The 15,397-nt window shown below is 35.8% G+C and overlaps 2 protein-coding genes across 3 annotated transcripts; one reads left to right on the forward strand and one right to left on the reverse strand.

The window, feature by feature from the left end:
* Positions 1-255: 255 nt before the first annotated feature.
* On the reverse strand, positions 256-8,071 carry Son (Son RNA binding protein). Of its 2 annotated transcripts, XM_065365820.1 has the most exons (16): positions 7,871-8,070; positions 7,362-7,799; positions 7,032-7,287; positions 6,768-6,959; positions 6,646-6,700; positions 6,196-6,576; positions 5,958-6,118; positions 5,738-5,883; positions 5,561-5,669; positions 5,320-5,495; positions 5,127-5,240; positions 4,930-5,043; positions 3,788-3,935; positions 3,630-3,704; positions 607-722; positions 256-507 (listed from the first exon to the last, which is right to left on the reverse strand). In XM_065365820.1, exons 2-16 carry the CDS (start codon positions 7,797-7,799, stop codon positions 391-393), a joined length of 2,598 nt encoding a protein of 865 aa, XP_065221892.1. In that variant the 5' UTR covers positions 7,871-8,070; the 3' UTR covers positions 256-390. The 2 variants fall into 2 exon arrangements, with proteins under 2 accessions (XP_065221892.1, XP_065221893.1); XM_065365821.1 differs by lacking the exons at positions 256-507; positions 607-722; positions 3,630-3,704 and adding an exon at positions 4,146-4,257 and having other exon boundaries at positions 3,796-3,935; positions 7,871-8,071.
* Positions 8,072-8,455: 384 nt separating this feature from the next.
* On the forward strand, positions 8,456-14,226 carry LOC135847280 (uncharacterized). The gene is made up of 6 exons (XM_065366742.1): positions 8,456-8,671; positions 8,762-10,475; positions 10,554-10,702; positions 10,811-10,986; positions 13,418-13,617; positions 13,700-14,226. Exons 1-6 carry the CDS (start codon positions 8,559-8,561, stop codon positions 13,955-13,957), a joined length of 2,610 nt encoding a protein of 869 aa, XP_065222814.1. The 5' UTR covers positions 8,456-8,558; the 3' UTR covers positions 13,958-14,226.
* The last annotated feature ends 1,171 nt before the right edge of the window (positions 14,227-15,397 follow it).

Raw genomic sequence — 15,397 nt, forward strand, 5'->3', positions numbered from 1 at the left:
AAAATCATACGATTTTATATGACCGAACGGTTAGTCTGAGCAATACCAAGAGAACTAATCTTTCGATTCAACTTCGAGCTCTTCTCGATTATCAATCCTTTTTTTTCAAGATTTTGAAGACAATTTATTATACTAGTTACTTATTCATCAGCCTTGAAAATCTACTTGAAAAGCTCTCGATCGAATTACACATAGATAATTCTCAAAATCTCAGAAAACATTCAGCACCACGAATAGAACAAAAATTCACGTATCTACTTCGGGAAAAGTTTATTGTAAAATTACAGTATGTACTTTGGATCACGAAGAACAATAAATTAAAAAAATAAAAGGTTATAATGAATAAAAACATATATACTGTAAAATCAGCAAAAATACTTGTCACTCAAATCAACCGGTAGGTAATAATCCCAAATTCTGCAAACATAATGTAGCTGCTTCGATCTTGCTTTGTTTTTTATTACAACAAGGCATATGAGGCGTGTACTTCATACCTTTCACAGTAACCTGAAAATTGAACAAAAATTAGTTACTGAGAATTATTTTTTCAACATTTCACTCAGTCTCTCAGGAGGAGATACTCGTACATTTGAATGAGAAACGTACCGAAAATACGAACAGCTTTCTTTTTCCTGCACCATCTCTTTCTTCGCAGTCGTACTGAGGGGTACCGATTTTCTTACGACTGCAGTACTCATTCAGCAATGAGACTGGATGCTTATCTGAAAACAGAAATAACCAATTCATAAGATTGTCAGGTGTGATACGATATTTTATCCAATTAGTCCGGCATATGACAATAGGAGTAATTGCACCCCCCCCCCCCACCGATCAACCAGGACAACTTTTTTCTTAAAGGGGACGTCCTAAGGAACATTTTAAAGCAAACTTTCCAACAAAAAAAGTTGGCCTTACTTACAAAATGGCGGCCATTTTGATTGACAGGTCAGCCGAAATCGCAGATTTTGCGTTTTAACATAGGACTTGCACGAAATTTTTCAAGCTTTACAAAGGTAGATCGAAAGATCATGCAAAAATTCATCACATGTCAACATTTCAAGTGCTAAAGTGCGTTTTTCGATTTTTGGTGAATTTTTGAAAATCGAATTTAGGCCAAAAATGAGGGAAAAAAATCGAAATTTTACCAAATTGACTGAGAAAACTGAAATTTGGGGTATACCCTATTTTAGACATGTCAAATCGATTGGAAACTGTTTCAACCCGTTTTGAGCAGTTCTGGAGCCTCCAGCCGATTTCTGAAACTCGAAATTTCCACAAAATGTCACCGAAATGGTGTTGGAAAGCTGAAATTTTTTCTGCAAACTAATTTCAATACGCTACGAAGTCAACTGCAGCGGGATTTCAAGTCGTTTTGGAGCCTCCGGCGACTTTTTGAGAATTCCTGGAGCCTCCATTAGATTTTTGAAACTTCAAATTTTCACAAAATTTCATCAAATGGAGATGGAAAGCTGAAATTTACTCTACATTCCAATTTTAACACCCTCTGAAGACGACTTCAGGCGGGTTCAAATCACTTTGGAGCCTCCAGCGACTTTTTGAAAATTACTGGAGCCTACAGTAGATTTTTGAAACTTGAAATTTCCCCAAAATTTCATCAAACTGAGGTGGAGAGTCGAAATTCATTCTTCAAACCAATTTCAATACGCTACGAAGTGGACTGCTGGTGGATTTCAAGTCGTATTGGAGCCTTCGGCGACTTTTTGAATCACCTGTCAAAATTTCAAGTGCTAAAGTGTGTTTTTCGATTTTTGGTGAATTTTTGAAAATCAAATTTAGCCCAAAAATGAAGGAAAAAAATCAAAATTTTACCAAATTGACCAAGAAAGCTGAAATTTGGGATACACCCTATTTTCGACATGCCAAAGCGATTGGAAACTGTTTCAAACCGTTTTGAGCAGTTCTGGAGCCTCCAGCAAATTTTTGAAACTCGAAATTCCCACAAAATGTTATCAGAATGGAGTTGGAAAGCTGAAATTTATTCTGCAAACTAATTTCAATTCACTACGAAGTAAACTGCAGGGGGATTTCAAGTCGTTTTGGGGCATCCAGCGATTTTTTGAAAATTACTGGAACCTCCAGTAGGTTTTTGAAACTTCAAATTTCCTAAAAATTTCATCAAACGGAGATGGAAAGTCAAAATTCATTCTGCAATTTAGTTTTAATACGCTACGAAGTCATCTGCTGGTTGATTTTAAGTGGTTTTGGAGCCTCCAGCCACTTTTTGAGAGGTCGTATGGTGTTTTTTGGAAAATTGAAATCTCCAAGAATTAGCTGGAAGTTTCAAAACCATTTAAAACCATTTTTTTTGAAAATTACTGGAGCCACCAGCAGATTTTTGTAACTTCAAATTTTCACAAAATTTCATCAAAAAATGGAGATGTAAAGCTGAAATTTACTCAACACTCCAATTTTAACACCGACTGAAGACGACTTCAGGTGGTTTCAAGTCATTTTAGGGCTCCTAGCGACTTTTTTGAAAATTACTGGAGCCTCCAGTAGATTTTTGAAACTTGAAATCTCCCCAACATTAATTTATCAAATTGAGTTGGCAAGCTGAAATTTACTTCGCAGACTACATGGTGGTTTCAAATGGTTTTGAAGCTTCCAGCTACTTATAGGAAATTTCAATTTTCCAAAAAAACATCATACAACCTTTCAAAAAGTTGCTGGAGGATCCAAAACGACTTGAAATTCACCAGCAGTCAACTTCGTAGCGTATTGAAATTAGTTTGCAGAATTAATTTCGACTTGCCATCTTAGTTTGATGAAATTTTGGGGAAATTTCAAGTTTCAAAAATCTACTGGAGGCTCCAGTAATTTTCAAAAAAGTCGTTGGAAGCTCTAAAATGACTTTAAATCCACCAGAAGTCGTTTTCAGAGGGTGTTAAAATTGGAGCGTAGAGTAAATTTCAGCTTTCCATCTCCATTTGATGAAATTTTGTAAAAATGTAAATTTTCAAAAATCTGCTGGAGGCTCCAAAACGACCGAAAATTCACCTGCAGTACTTCGTAGCGTATTGAAATTAGTTTTTAGAATAAATTTCAGCTTTACAACTCCAATTTGATGGAATTTTGTGGGAATTTCGAGTTTCAGAAATCGGCTGGAGGCTCCAGAACTGCTCAAAACGGGTTGAAACAGTTTCCAATCGATTTGACATGTCTAAAATAGGGTATACCCCAAATTTCAGTTTTCTCAGTCAATTTGGTAAAATTTTGATTTTTTCCCTCATTTTTGGCCTAAATTCGATTTTCAAAAATTCACCAAAAATCGAAAAACTCACTTTGGCACTTGAAATTTTGACAGGTGATATATTTTTGCATGATCTTTCGATCTACCTTTGTAAAGTTTGAAAAAGTTCGTGCAAGTCCTATGTTAAAACGCAAAATCTGCGATTTCGGCTGACCTGTCAATCAAAATGGCCGCCATTTTGTAAGTAAGGCCAACTTTTTTTTTGGAAAGTCTGCTTTAAAATGTTCCTTAGGATGTCCCCTTTAAGAAAAAAGTTGTCCCGGAGGATCGGCGGTGGGGGGGGGGGGTGCAATTACTCCTATTGTCATATGCCGGACTAAATGTAACATCTCCAATTCAATTTCGTCGAAAAACTTACTGTGGCTCAATTCGAATGCTCTTTTTACAACATTAGTCTGCTGGAAACTAGTAACCGCTGGTTGTTCGGCTAAACCTGTAAAAGATACGAATAAATTCAATATTTCGATATTCCGAATCTGCACCTGTAATGAAAATTACTCCACTCTGATATCCCACCTTTTCTATCAGTTTTCATAGCGATCTCGCACGGTTCCGGAGGCCCTTGTTTATATTTACCCAAACCTTCGCCAGGTTGCCAGCCCATTTTCTTCATCAAAGCTTCACCTTTATCACTGATAACTGGTTTAGCGGCGATAAATTGATTCTAAAATACACAAATGAATTACAAACGAGAAAAAGAAAGTTGAAAACCAGCAGCTGTAAAACATTAATCGGTTACATTTATGCGTAAGTTTACAATATGTATAAATCTGTGATTTATGTTGAAACAGTATAAGTCGTTTAGGCGTCTACGGGTTCTGGCTTCGTTTATACTCTTTCCTCTTTATTTAGAGAGACGTTGATACACACTTACCCTTTCGGTATTACCGTCATTAGGGCGAAAGTCCAAGTTGTATAGTAATTCCGTACAGTATCGTGCTTACAAATGAATTAAACAACGCCGGTGCTTGCGAATCTTTAATTACCTGTAACATATTCTCAGGTACTATGACTGTGCTATCCTGTTTGCAACGCAGCCAACAGGTTAGCCTTGTTTTCCAGTTGGAATTCAACTAGAATGTACAAGATGAATTGGAATTCGATTCAGAGATCATTTATAAGCAATTTATGTTACATAATGTTATTGTATTTTGTCGATTGAATTGATCGTGAAGGAGGGAAAAGAAAGAGTACCCTATCGATTATATTGATCGATAAATACTATAATAGGATGTAATACAAACACTTCGCTTATATTCTCCATAAACTGTGAGAAGCTAAATCTAAATTCTAAATCATCCTGCAGAATATGCGAATATACATATTTAACTCGTATAGTATCTGAAAATATGTTACAGAGTTTACTAAATTGAAAAAAATTACTGACGGATGGAAAAGGAACGAGCTAAACGGGTCGATCCTTTGCCAACTATCAAATTTTGAGTATCGTACCTTTCATCGTGTCAAATTCCCCATTACAAGAAATAAAAAATAAAAGACCACACAAACTATAAAAAAATATCTCATTAAAGTTTCGAATCCGAGAATATCACCAGATTAGCGAATTAAATTAACCACCAATTGCAATCTGACGATACCCATCGATGAGCTGTTAGAATTTGTCGATGTTTCAACAGCGACGTAAAACATTTATGTACCTTTTTCGGCCAAGCTTTAAAACCGGAACTTAATTCGGCAGCGCTGAGCGTTCTTACTCCGGTGCTTCCGGTGAATAGACCTGGTTGCACTTTGGATTCGGCCCAAACTTTCATCTAGAATGAAATGAACTTTTGTTAAATTGCGTTCAATCAAAAATAACTGTTTGAAAATGATATCAGATTTTCAAAATATGTACTTTATTCTCAGCAACTTGAATTAGATCGTTTCCAATGGGATCTGAAGGATTCTCCGTTAATCTTCGTATAGCTTCTAAACGTTCAGCTACGATACTTCCAATATCAGCACTCGGCTATGAAAAACACAATTGAACGTTATTACTAACGTGTTCTGTAATTATAAATATTGATAGAAGACTACTCAGAACTTACAGCTTGCGGTAACGGTATTTTATTCGAGTATCCATTATAATTTACAGTCGGATATGATACAAGAGGATAGTTGAGAGCGTACGATGGCTCTGAGCCTGTTATTTTTTGAGGTGGTGGTACTACAGCTGGAACTGCCGGAGGATCCGGTGTTTTTTCAACAGGTACCCATTCGCTTTCTATAAATTAGAGCAGTTAGTTTCGTCGAAGTAATGGAAATGCAGAAATAAAGAGATTTACGAACCATATGTACTATGATGTTGGCCACTGGAAACAGGATACTGGAGGCTGAGCTGTTTGGAAAGCTCGAGTGTTTTTTCTTGAGCTGTTTTTGTGGGTAATGGAACAGCGTTCTAGAAAAAAAAGTCATGTTTTAATAAACAACTTCTGAAGAGGGAAATTATTTAGTGAAATATCGTACCCTGATATTCATTACAATACTGGAGGGTCTTTCTTTCAACTGGAATGGATGATGGAAAGCTTTCTCTCTTTCTTCATCTAAATCACTTCCGGAGCTCAAAGATTCTTGACCTAAGGCCTCTTTTTTCGATAATTGTTTACAAAAATCTGTAAAGAGAAATGAATATAAAAATAGGTTTCAATTTCAATTCAGGAATCAATTCTGAAATAATTTCAAGTACCAGTCAATTCATCGACAGTTTTGCCTCCGGCTTTGATAGAAGCTATTTTATCCTTCGTGTTTACAACAACCGAAGCAGGAAGTGCTCCTTGTTTCAGCAGAGTTATAGCATTTTTACGAGCAATTTCTAATAATTTCTGTTTATCAATTTTTTCGCTCGATCTGAAATAATTCGCGAATTTAATAAAAACGACTCGTTGGTTAAACTGAAAAATATTCTCATTGATCAAAATATTTACTTAGATCTGGTACTCCTCTCCTTCGAAGTTATTTTACCACGAATCCTGGAATGAATACGGTCATTAGAAGTGCCCCTTTTTTCCTCCCTCGATGTATGAGATCTCGAGCTACCTCGTCCTTCCACGCTAGAAGCTCGAGAGTAGTAAGAAGAATAATGATACGGCCGATGATGAGCCGAATGATGATGATGATCGTAGTACGATTTACTCGATCGACTATGTCGCGATGGACTAACGCTAGATTTACGACTTTTGTGTTCCTTATCTTTATCCTTGTCTTTGTCTTTTTCTTTGTGAGACGTTTTTTCGTGGCTATGTTTTCTATGATGACTTCTCGAACGGTGTTTACTTTTAGAACGTTCGTGATCTTTACTTTTAGATCTGTAATCAAACATTAGTTCGTGAAAACGGAAAAACTAACCATATATCGTTGCACGATGCGAAAGTTACCTGTGTTTGTGTTTATGGCGACGTTTTTCTTTCTTCTTCGAATCTGTTTCGCTTTCTAAAAACATAATACTGAAATGAGCATCGATCAAGGTAACAGATTAGTTTATTATAACGATGATTACCTTGTTGAAGATCATCGTCATTGCTTAATTCATCTTGGGATGAACTAGAGGATGAACTTAGTTCTCCTTCTTCGTATTTTTCAGCCTTTTTTCGTTCTCGTTCTTCGACTTCTTTGATTGTAGCTTCGTAAACGGAACTGTGCTTCAGATTATCGATGTTTATCTTTTTTGTCTTCGAGTTACTCTTATCAGCTGTAAATTTAATTTTTCATCAGTGTCATAAAATATTATAAACAGATAGCCGAAGAACTAACTCATTTATACCTAATAAAGTCGGTTCAGCATCAAAAACATCGCTTAGATTGGTTTTATTCGAACTATTCGGATTTGTGTCGGCATCTTTTTCAACCTTCAACGGTGCTTTATCCGATGAGCTCGCAGGAGGACAAGGAGCAGGAGCAGGAGTAGGAGGAGGTACAGGTAGCGCTGGTCCTTCAGGAATAAGATTCGGTTTCACATCACAGCCATTTTCCTTTTTCACGTGAACTGGTGATAGACCTTTTTCAACCTTGATTCTAGTCTGAAAAATAAATCAAAACTTGAGTAATTCAACAATGAAGAATGTAATCTATTTGGGGGTTTAATAATCTTTACCTTAGGTGCGATTCCCAACGAATTAAATACATCATCGATAGTCATCTTTTTACCCGTAGCTGTATCTGTAACTTTATCTCGTTTTTCGATACCTACGAGTTCGTCATAAGGCAAAGGCGGCTCGCCAGGTTCGGTTTTAATTTTAACTTTTAATTTTTTACTCCTATCGTCATCTTTATGAGATTTCTTCTTTTTACGTTTATGTGATTTACGATCACTGGAGTCGCTTTCGTCGGATGAGCTTCGGCCGCGTTTTTTGTGCTTCTTGTGTTTCTTTTTCTTCTTCTTTTTGTGTTTTTTAGTAGCAGAAGCATCGTCGTCGACGTCGCTTTCACTTTGACTATGACTAGACTGTTCTGATGAATCGATCGATTTCTGTTTACACATACCGAATAGCTCTTGGAGTATCTCATCGGATGATTTTACTTCGGCCGTCATCTGCGAAAAAAGATGTGTTAGAAGCTAAGAAAAAGAGTGTTGGGAAATCGATGATAGAAAAAGCTGCGTACCTTTAGGACATCTCGATCAAGCTGCTTGATGGGTTTGTATCATTACGGTGAGGTGGAGTTAATGGATTATTGTACGGAGATGGTTCCACTTGATCACATTAATTATATAATTCATGATTTAATTTGAAATTTCGTATTTTGTAATAAAAAATTGCACAAATGACTCGTAAGACCAAACGACAAAAACAAAATTTGTTTCGAGTGTATTTTTTTTTGACTTTTGATAAAGTTTTCACTTTTCCGTTTCGAAGTGCAAAATAGCCAATAGGAAGTTAGGAAAAAAGCCTCCGCGTTAATAAAACGCCTTCTGCCGCAACGTTGGTTACTTTCACTACGCAGTGTTGCTCAAGTAAGGTTTTATTATAGTTTTAAAAATAAAACATCAAATTCAATTTTTCTATATTTCGAATGTTTTAATCGATGTAAATTACTACAAAGTTGTAATTTTTGTTATTAAGTGTATTTTAGAATTCTTTTTCGTCTAATATTCACATTACGGCTCGATTGAAATGATTGAAAGTTGAAATGTCAGTGTTCTAACGTTTTTGTTTTCGATCATGGCTACCCTTCATTTATTTATCACTTGTAAACGTAAACATACCGTAGCGGTTACTTTTGAAGTTTTGAATGAAAAAAGTGTTTCTGAAAATGAAAAATAATCCATTTGAAATTTAATTCGAGTTGAAAAATGGACGAAAATCGATATTATTACAAACAGAACACTTATACAAGTAACGCCAGCGACGATTCGTCTTGTACTTTTCCACTTCCTTGGCTAACGGATACTCGAAGGCGGAAAAGGTAAGTTGATATTCATCTCGTTTTACGATAATAATCAGAATAAAATACTCGTTGAGAGATCTCAGTACTAAAACTGTGATGTATTTATAGCCGATTGGGTAAACATGGAAGACACACTCGAGTACTGCAAGAGGTCAATAGTGAAAACAACAATAACGTTGAACCGATCGCCGACGAGAATAACGAACCGTACAGTACATCGGAGAAAAATGGTACATCGTTTGATCATACAAAGTCAACAGATGCGGATACAGATACGCAAGATGCCGGTTATGTGGGATCAACCGATGTGCTAAATTCGAGCTTCATCAAAATGAACAAAACCGGTACCAATGAGTTTAGTTTTTCTAACTTCGATACGACCGATTTAATGGATATCAGTGTTTCTAAAGCGGACACCAATTGCGATATGGATATCATCGAACCGTGTCATTTTTCATCAGCTGAAGAAATGCACGTACAACGTAACGTTTACTCACGTTCGCCCGAAACTATCCTGAGAACTAATCATCATTCGCCGTTTGAAAACGAATTACTAAATTTGCACGGTAAATCGTACTCTCCCGAGTTCATTTTGAAAACTACTAATCAACTGTCGACTGCGTCCAAAGCGGATGAAGTTTGTAATCCGCTTCGAACAACGTTACCGATCGATATGGTACTGAAAACTAACGAATATTCGCCATTACTGAATGACGTCGCGGTTGAATCGAGTCGAACGTCGTTTGCTATGGATTTAGTTATGAAATCGAACACCTTTCCGTCGTCCAAGGAGAATACTTGTGGTAGTAATCATCGAACACCTTTGCCAGCTGATTTAGTTTTAAAAACCAACGATTACGAATCGCCCAAAGAAAATGTACTTCGGTCTCCTTTTGACGAAGCAGATTCTGGTCTGACTGGAGATTATTCATCGAGTCGAGACAGTTCATCGACTGGTCATCGTCGATCAACTGATTTCGCATCGAAAAGCAACGAATACTCGTCACCGAGAGAAAATATCACAACTGATCCTCACCTGTATTTGTTTCCGATCGACTTCGTGTCGAAAAAGAACAACTACACTTCGCCTCAAGAACACATGTCGCTTGATTCACATCTACCATCATCTGTAGCCGACTTCGCACCGAAAAATGACAATTTTTCGCCACCTCAAGAACAAATGTCGCTCGATTCGCATATACCATCGCCAATGGCTGACTTCGCACTTCAACATAACAACTACTCGTCGCCCCAAGAACACATGTCCGTTGATTCCCCTCTACCGACGGATCCCATCGATTTAGCTCCCAAAAACAACGATTACTCGTCACCTCGACAAAACATTATGGTCGATTCTCACCTTCCAACGTTTCCGATCGACTTCGCTTCGAAAAAACAAGATCGCTCGTCGCCCAAAGATAACATTCCATCGGATCCGCATCGACCATCGTTTTCGATACCCGATTCGGTTCTAAAAACCAACAACCATCAATTCGAGACACCTCAACGAACACCTTTTTCGTCGGAACCGCTTCAAAAAGCCAATCAGTCGTCACCTAAGCGAACTGAAATACCCAATTCGATGCACCCTAAAGTGAATCAAGCTCCCATAGTGAAGCCAGTCGAAAACTGCGCTAACGAATTCAAACAACCCGAGGCTGTTCGGCCACCACCGAAAAAAGACGATTTCCAGTTCGAAGCACCGCTTCCTCCACCTAATCTTAAAATCAACGATAAATTACCGACGTCTATTACGGTTAATGGACGATCTTACAGTGTGACAAACGTTTTAGGATCCGGAGGATCCAGTTTGGTATATCAGGTACGATCACGCTGTAAATTTTATCGATTTTTCTCCAATAAAGATGGTAATATTTTCTGTCGTTTGTGTTTGTGTTAGGTGCTACATCCGGAAACCTATTCAATTTTAGCGATCAAACAAGTGAAATTGTACGAGGTCGATGAGACAATCGCAGAAGGATATATCGAAGAAGTTAAAATGCTGAAAAAATTACAAAAATGTGATTCTATCATCAAGATGTACGATCAGTAAGTATGTAATATTAGCTCATTTAATCCGGACGTGGACGTGGTTCTAACGTTATTATTTTCACTATCGATTTCAATGTTTTAATTTATCATCGTTCTGTTTTGCAGCGAAATCATCAGAGAAAATGATAAGGATAAACTTTTGAACGTAGTTATGGAAAAAGGTGACACCGATCTTGCAGAATTGTTGAAAACCGTCAACAAAAGCAAAAAACCTTCGATTTATATGATTTTATACTATTGGACTGAAATGCTTTCAGCTGTACATGAGATTCATAAACAAGGTAAGCCATAATACCGGTGTACTGTGGAGTGCATTTTGTTGATTGAATTTTGAATTTTGTACAGAACCTTTGAAAACTGAATAGCGAAAGGGTAAAATTACACGTTCAATAGTTCGGTTTTATTACCAAAAATTTAAAAAAAAAAACTGAAATCAATGTTGTTTTTTATTTAATTTAGGAAAAATTCTAGTTTTAAAACTGAAATACAATCATCTTTTTCCGAAAATTATTTCTTCGAAAATTAAATTTTGAAAAGACCAAACTTGATAAAAATTATGAAAAAATCTAAATTATTAAATCAATCAGTTTGGATAATTTTCTTGATTTTGATTTTTTTTTCAAAATAAAAAAAATCAAACAATCAAATTATTGAAATTTCAGATGGGAAGGTAAAAAGATTTCTTCAATAATTTTGTAAACGTTATGGAAAAGTTTGAATTAGCAGATGTATAATTTGTTAATATTCTCATACAAGGGAACATCTTGAGATGTCACACTCGGATTTGAACAGGACCGCCATTTTGGGAAAGTGCATAGTCTAAAACCCCCAAAACAAAATTTTCAGCTGCCCAAGTTCATTTTTCGATTTTTGGCGAACGTTTGAAAATTCGAAATTGACTGTTTTTGAGGATTTATGCTTGTTTTTTAAAAGTACGTACTTGATCAGTAAAAATGGTCAAAATAATTCCCAAAACTAATATTAATTACCCAAATCCAAATTTCACAATTTCCAGCCATTCTGGAGCCTCCAGCGCGATTTTTCAATTTCTCCAGAATTTTGAATTTTGCTCCAGAAGGCGTGAATATGAAGTTTGGCAGCTAAAAATCGAGTTGTATATTACAGTCGACCTGCTTAACGAGTTCATCCACATTTGAGCCGATTTTGAAAGTGACACCTCAAAAGTGGTTTTTTGACCAGCTTTTTTCAAAATTGAAAAACCCAAAAAATCAAAAGATAACCGTTTGTGTGGAAATTTTCGAAATTCACGCGAATCGCTGTATCTTGTCCAAAACTAACCCCTCAAATCCAGATTTCACATTTTCCAGCCATTCTGGAGCCTCCAGCGCGATTTTTCAATTTCTCCAGAATTTTGAATTTGCTCCAGAAGGCGTGAATATGAAGTTGGGCAGCTAAAAATCGAGTTGTGTATTATACTCGACCTGTTTAACAAGTTTATCTACATTTGAGCCGATTTTGGGAGTGACACCTCAAAAGTGGTTTTTTGACCAGCGCTTTTTTCAATTAAAAAATCCAAATAATCAAAAGATGACCGTTTATGAGGAAATTTTTGAAATTTGTGCAAATCGCTGTATTTCTTCAAGAACTAACCCCCGGACCGCAAATTCTACCATTTCCAGCCGTTTTGGAGCGAGAGTGACACCTCAAAAAACCACTATTGAAGTGTCACTCTCAAATTCGGCTCAAATGTGGATAAACTCGTTAAACAGGTCGAGTGTAATATACAACTCGATTTTTAGCTGCCTAACTTCATATTCACGCCTTCTGGAGCAAATTCAAAATTCTCGAGAAATTGAAAAATCGCGCTGGAGGCTCCAGGATGGCTGGAAATTGTGAAATTTTGACAAAATAATAAAATAATATATTCTTTGAAAGGCTCAGTATACCTACGACCTACGTATGTACATATAAGAGTCTATTGCACCCCCCCCCCGTAGATCCTCCGGGACAACTTTTTTCTCAAAGGGGGAGTCCTAAGAAACATTTCTAGCCCTTGTACTAGAAAAAAAGTGGCCCTACTTACAAAATGGCCGCCATTTTGTGAGTAGGGCCACTTTTTTTTCTGAGTACAGGGGCTAGAAATGTTCCTTAGGACTTCCCCCTTAAGAAAAAAGTTGTCCCGGAGGATCGACCCGGGGGGGGGGGGTACAATAGATCCTTAAGCGAGCTCCCCGACTAATGTGGTGAAAATTTGGACATAATTTCAAAAAACCCAAATCCATAAATTATTCTTGAAATTTCACGATTTTTTTTCTCAAATTAATACATAGGAAGTAAACATCAACATTAGGTGGGTATTTTATTTTTTATAGGGGGGGGGGATGGCGCAAAAATATCGTTTTGAAGTTTTTTGTATCGTGTTTAATTTTTTTCGCATTGAGAAAAATTAAACTAATTCTTCTTGGGAATGCATTCTCCTTCCCAAAAATAATTTTTTAACGCAATTTAATAAACACTATTTTACATTTTTTCAAATTTAAAAAATATTTCTACCTACTCAGTAGCTACCTAATTTTGTACAAATTGAATCAGTTTTACAATTATTAATTTCGAAAAATCATTTACAATAGTTTTTCGCATAATTATTTCGTTTAATGCATCTTGCTCCGAATATCCTTCCTCTCCACATTATACTTAGACATTCGTCGTCGTCGTGGTTCCTGAAACGAACGAATTTTTGTTTATTCGCAGGTATCGTCCATTCGGATTTGAAACCAGCAAATTTTCTAATAGTCAGAGGAAGTCTGAAATTAATCGATTTCGGTATAGCATCGAATATCCAAGGCGATGCTACCAGCGTATATAAAGACGTATTCACCGGAACGTTGAATTACATGAGTCCAGAAGCTATGGAATTTGTCAGCCGGCCTTCTGGATCCATCGGATATAGGGTTGGTATTTTTTCAAAATTATTTTCCATATTTGTCTACTTACTGAGATAATTTATGTAATTATTTTGATTTTATTTCGCAGATAAATTATAAATCGGATGTTTGGTCGTTGGGATGTATCCTGTATCACTTAATCTATGGCAGATTACCTTTTCAAAATATAAAGAATAGATTTGAAAAAATGAGAGCCATCGTCGACGCAAAAGTCGGAGTAAAGTTCCCCGAAACCGAAGATATTCCGAAAGTACTGATGTCTGCTTTGAAATCGTGTTTAGAAAAAAATCCCGAAAAAAGAGCTTCTGTCGGCGAATTACTGCAGTTACCGTATGTATCGCAATAATTGACCGATAATTTGTGTCTCTTCGTGTATACTCTTTTTTTAATTAATATTTTTCGTATTCGTTATTTTTATTTTATGTATCTGTGCTGGTTTGTGAGTTTTTTAGCTGCATTTTGTCCATACCTATGTCTTATCCTTTTCCCACTTCAGTCGTGTGTCACTTTTATAGTTCTAAAAAAAAAACTAATAAACCTGTGTACATTTAAAAAAAAAAAATTTGCTCTATTGTTTTATTATTTTTTTACGAACCATTGAGCATATTTTATTTTCATTGTACATAGAACTTTTTTTTAAAATCTGCGATGATGTTGAGAAGAGTGGAGGGGACAGGGGGATTTGTACAGTCCGATTTCAAGACTGTTTGTTGATGTGTGTAAGTAGTTTTTTTTTTTTTTTGATTCTTTTTATAATTCGCGTTCCTTTTTTATTCTTCTTTCTTTCTTTTACATATTTATTTTTTGTATTAGATTAGATTGTAGTATAAGGATATTATTTTAAATGCTGCGATTAAGTATCAATGTTTTATCTGCTTCGAATAAATTTTATTCGTTAAAATAATTACGCGTTGGTTTTTATTCAGCCAGTTTATTTATCTTTTTATTTACTATTTTCACAATTTGGCAATTATTGTGGGATAAAAACATGCATAAATAGGTGCCTTATTTTATGAAACAAAAATTTGAGCTTCCTGCGCTCTTTTGATTTTTTTTTTTTTTTTCAATTAAATATCCTCTACAAATTTTAGATTGGTGAGCGACTGGGGCAAGTTGAGCGAAAGATTGGCTCATTTAATCTTCATCTTGCGAGAATTTTTTGTAAATCGTCTGCTAATCCTGTTCAGAGTCAATGTTTTTTTCAATCGAATCGTTCGCGAACGACTTTGAGTGAATTGAGTTTTTTAAAAAAATTTTATAATAATTTTGGCATAGTCTAATTTAATTGCAAAAATCATTCTGATTTTGTCATCGAATGAGCGTGTTTTCAAATCAATTCGTTCGCGAACGATTCGAACTACAAGTTGAAAATCCAAGTGGCAAAAATTAGGTAGGTACATAATGTACCTACTTATTCTACTTATTCTTTATTGCGATAATATTTCTCAAGATGTAAAAGAAGTTGAAAAATTTGGTTTATAAGTGGTTTTCAAATTGATTCGTTCGCAAACGATTTCGAGTAAATTGAGATTTTTTAAAAGATTTCATCGTTAATTGATTTCTGTATGAAAGAATCGTTCGTGAACAACTCGGAAAATACGTTCAACAATGAAATTACGAATTGTGAGAATAGATTCGTTCGCGAACGATTTTGAGTGAATTGAGATTTTTTTAAAATGTCCCATCACGGAAATCGATTTCTGTATGAAAGTACTTACCTATCTTTCGTAAACAAGAACAACTCGGAAAATTCGTTCAACAATGAAATCACTAATTGTGAAAATAG

The sequence above is a fragment of the Planococcus citri genome, chromosome 5, assembly GCF_950023065.1.
Source record: "Planococcus citri chromosome 5, ihPlaCitr1.1, whole genome shotgun sequence".
NCBI lineage: Eukaryota > Metazoa > Arthropoda > Insecta > Hemiptera > Pseudococcidae > Planococcus > Planococcus citri.

Bases quoted from the DNA above. Each gene is read 5' to 3' on its own strand.
- Son (XM_065365820.1), bottom strand. From the start codon at position 7,799: ATGACGGCCGAAGTAAAATCATCCGATGAGATACTCCAAGAGCTATTC. The intron at 5,496-5,560 runs GTTCGTAAATCT...TCTAATTTATAG, and splicing joins CCAACATCATAGTACATATG to AAAGCGAATGGGTACCTGTT. The intron at 3,936-4,929 runs GTACATAAATGT...TGTGTATTTTAG, and splicing joins TTAAAGCTTGGCCGAAAAAG to AATCAATTTATCGCCGCTAA.
- LOC135847280 (XM_065366742.1), top strand. From the start codon at position 8,559: ATGGACGAAAATCGATATTATTACAAACAGAACACTTATACAAGTAAC. The intron at 8,672-8,761 runs GTAAGTTGATAT...ATGTATTTATAG, and splicing joins GATACTCGAAGGCGGAAAAG to CCGATTGGGTAAACATGGAA. The intron at 10,987-13,417 runs GTAAGCCATAAT...GTTTATTCGCAG, and splicing joins ACATGAGATTCATAAACAAG to GTATCGTCCATTCGGATTTG.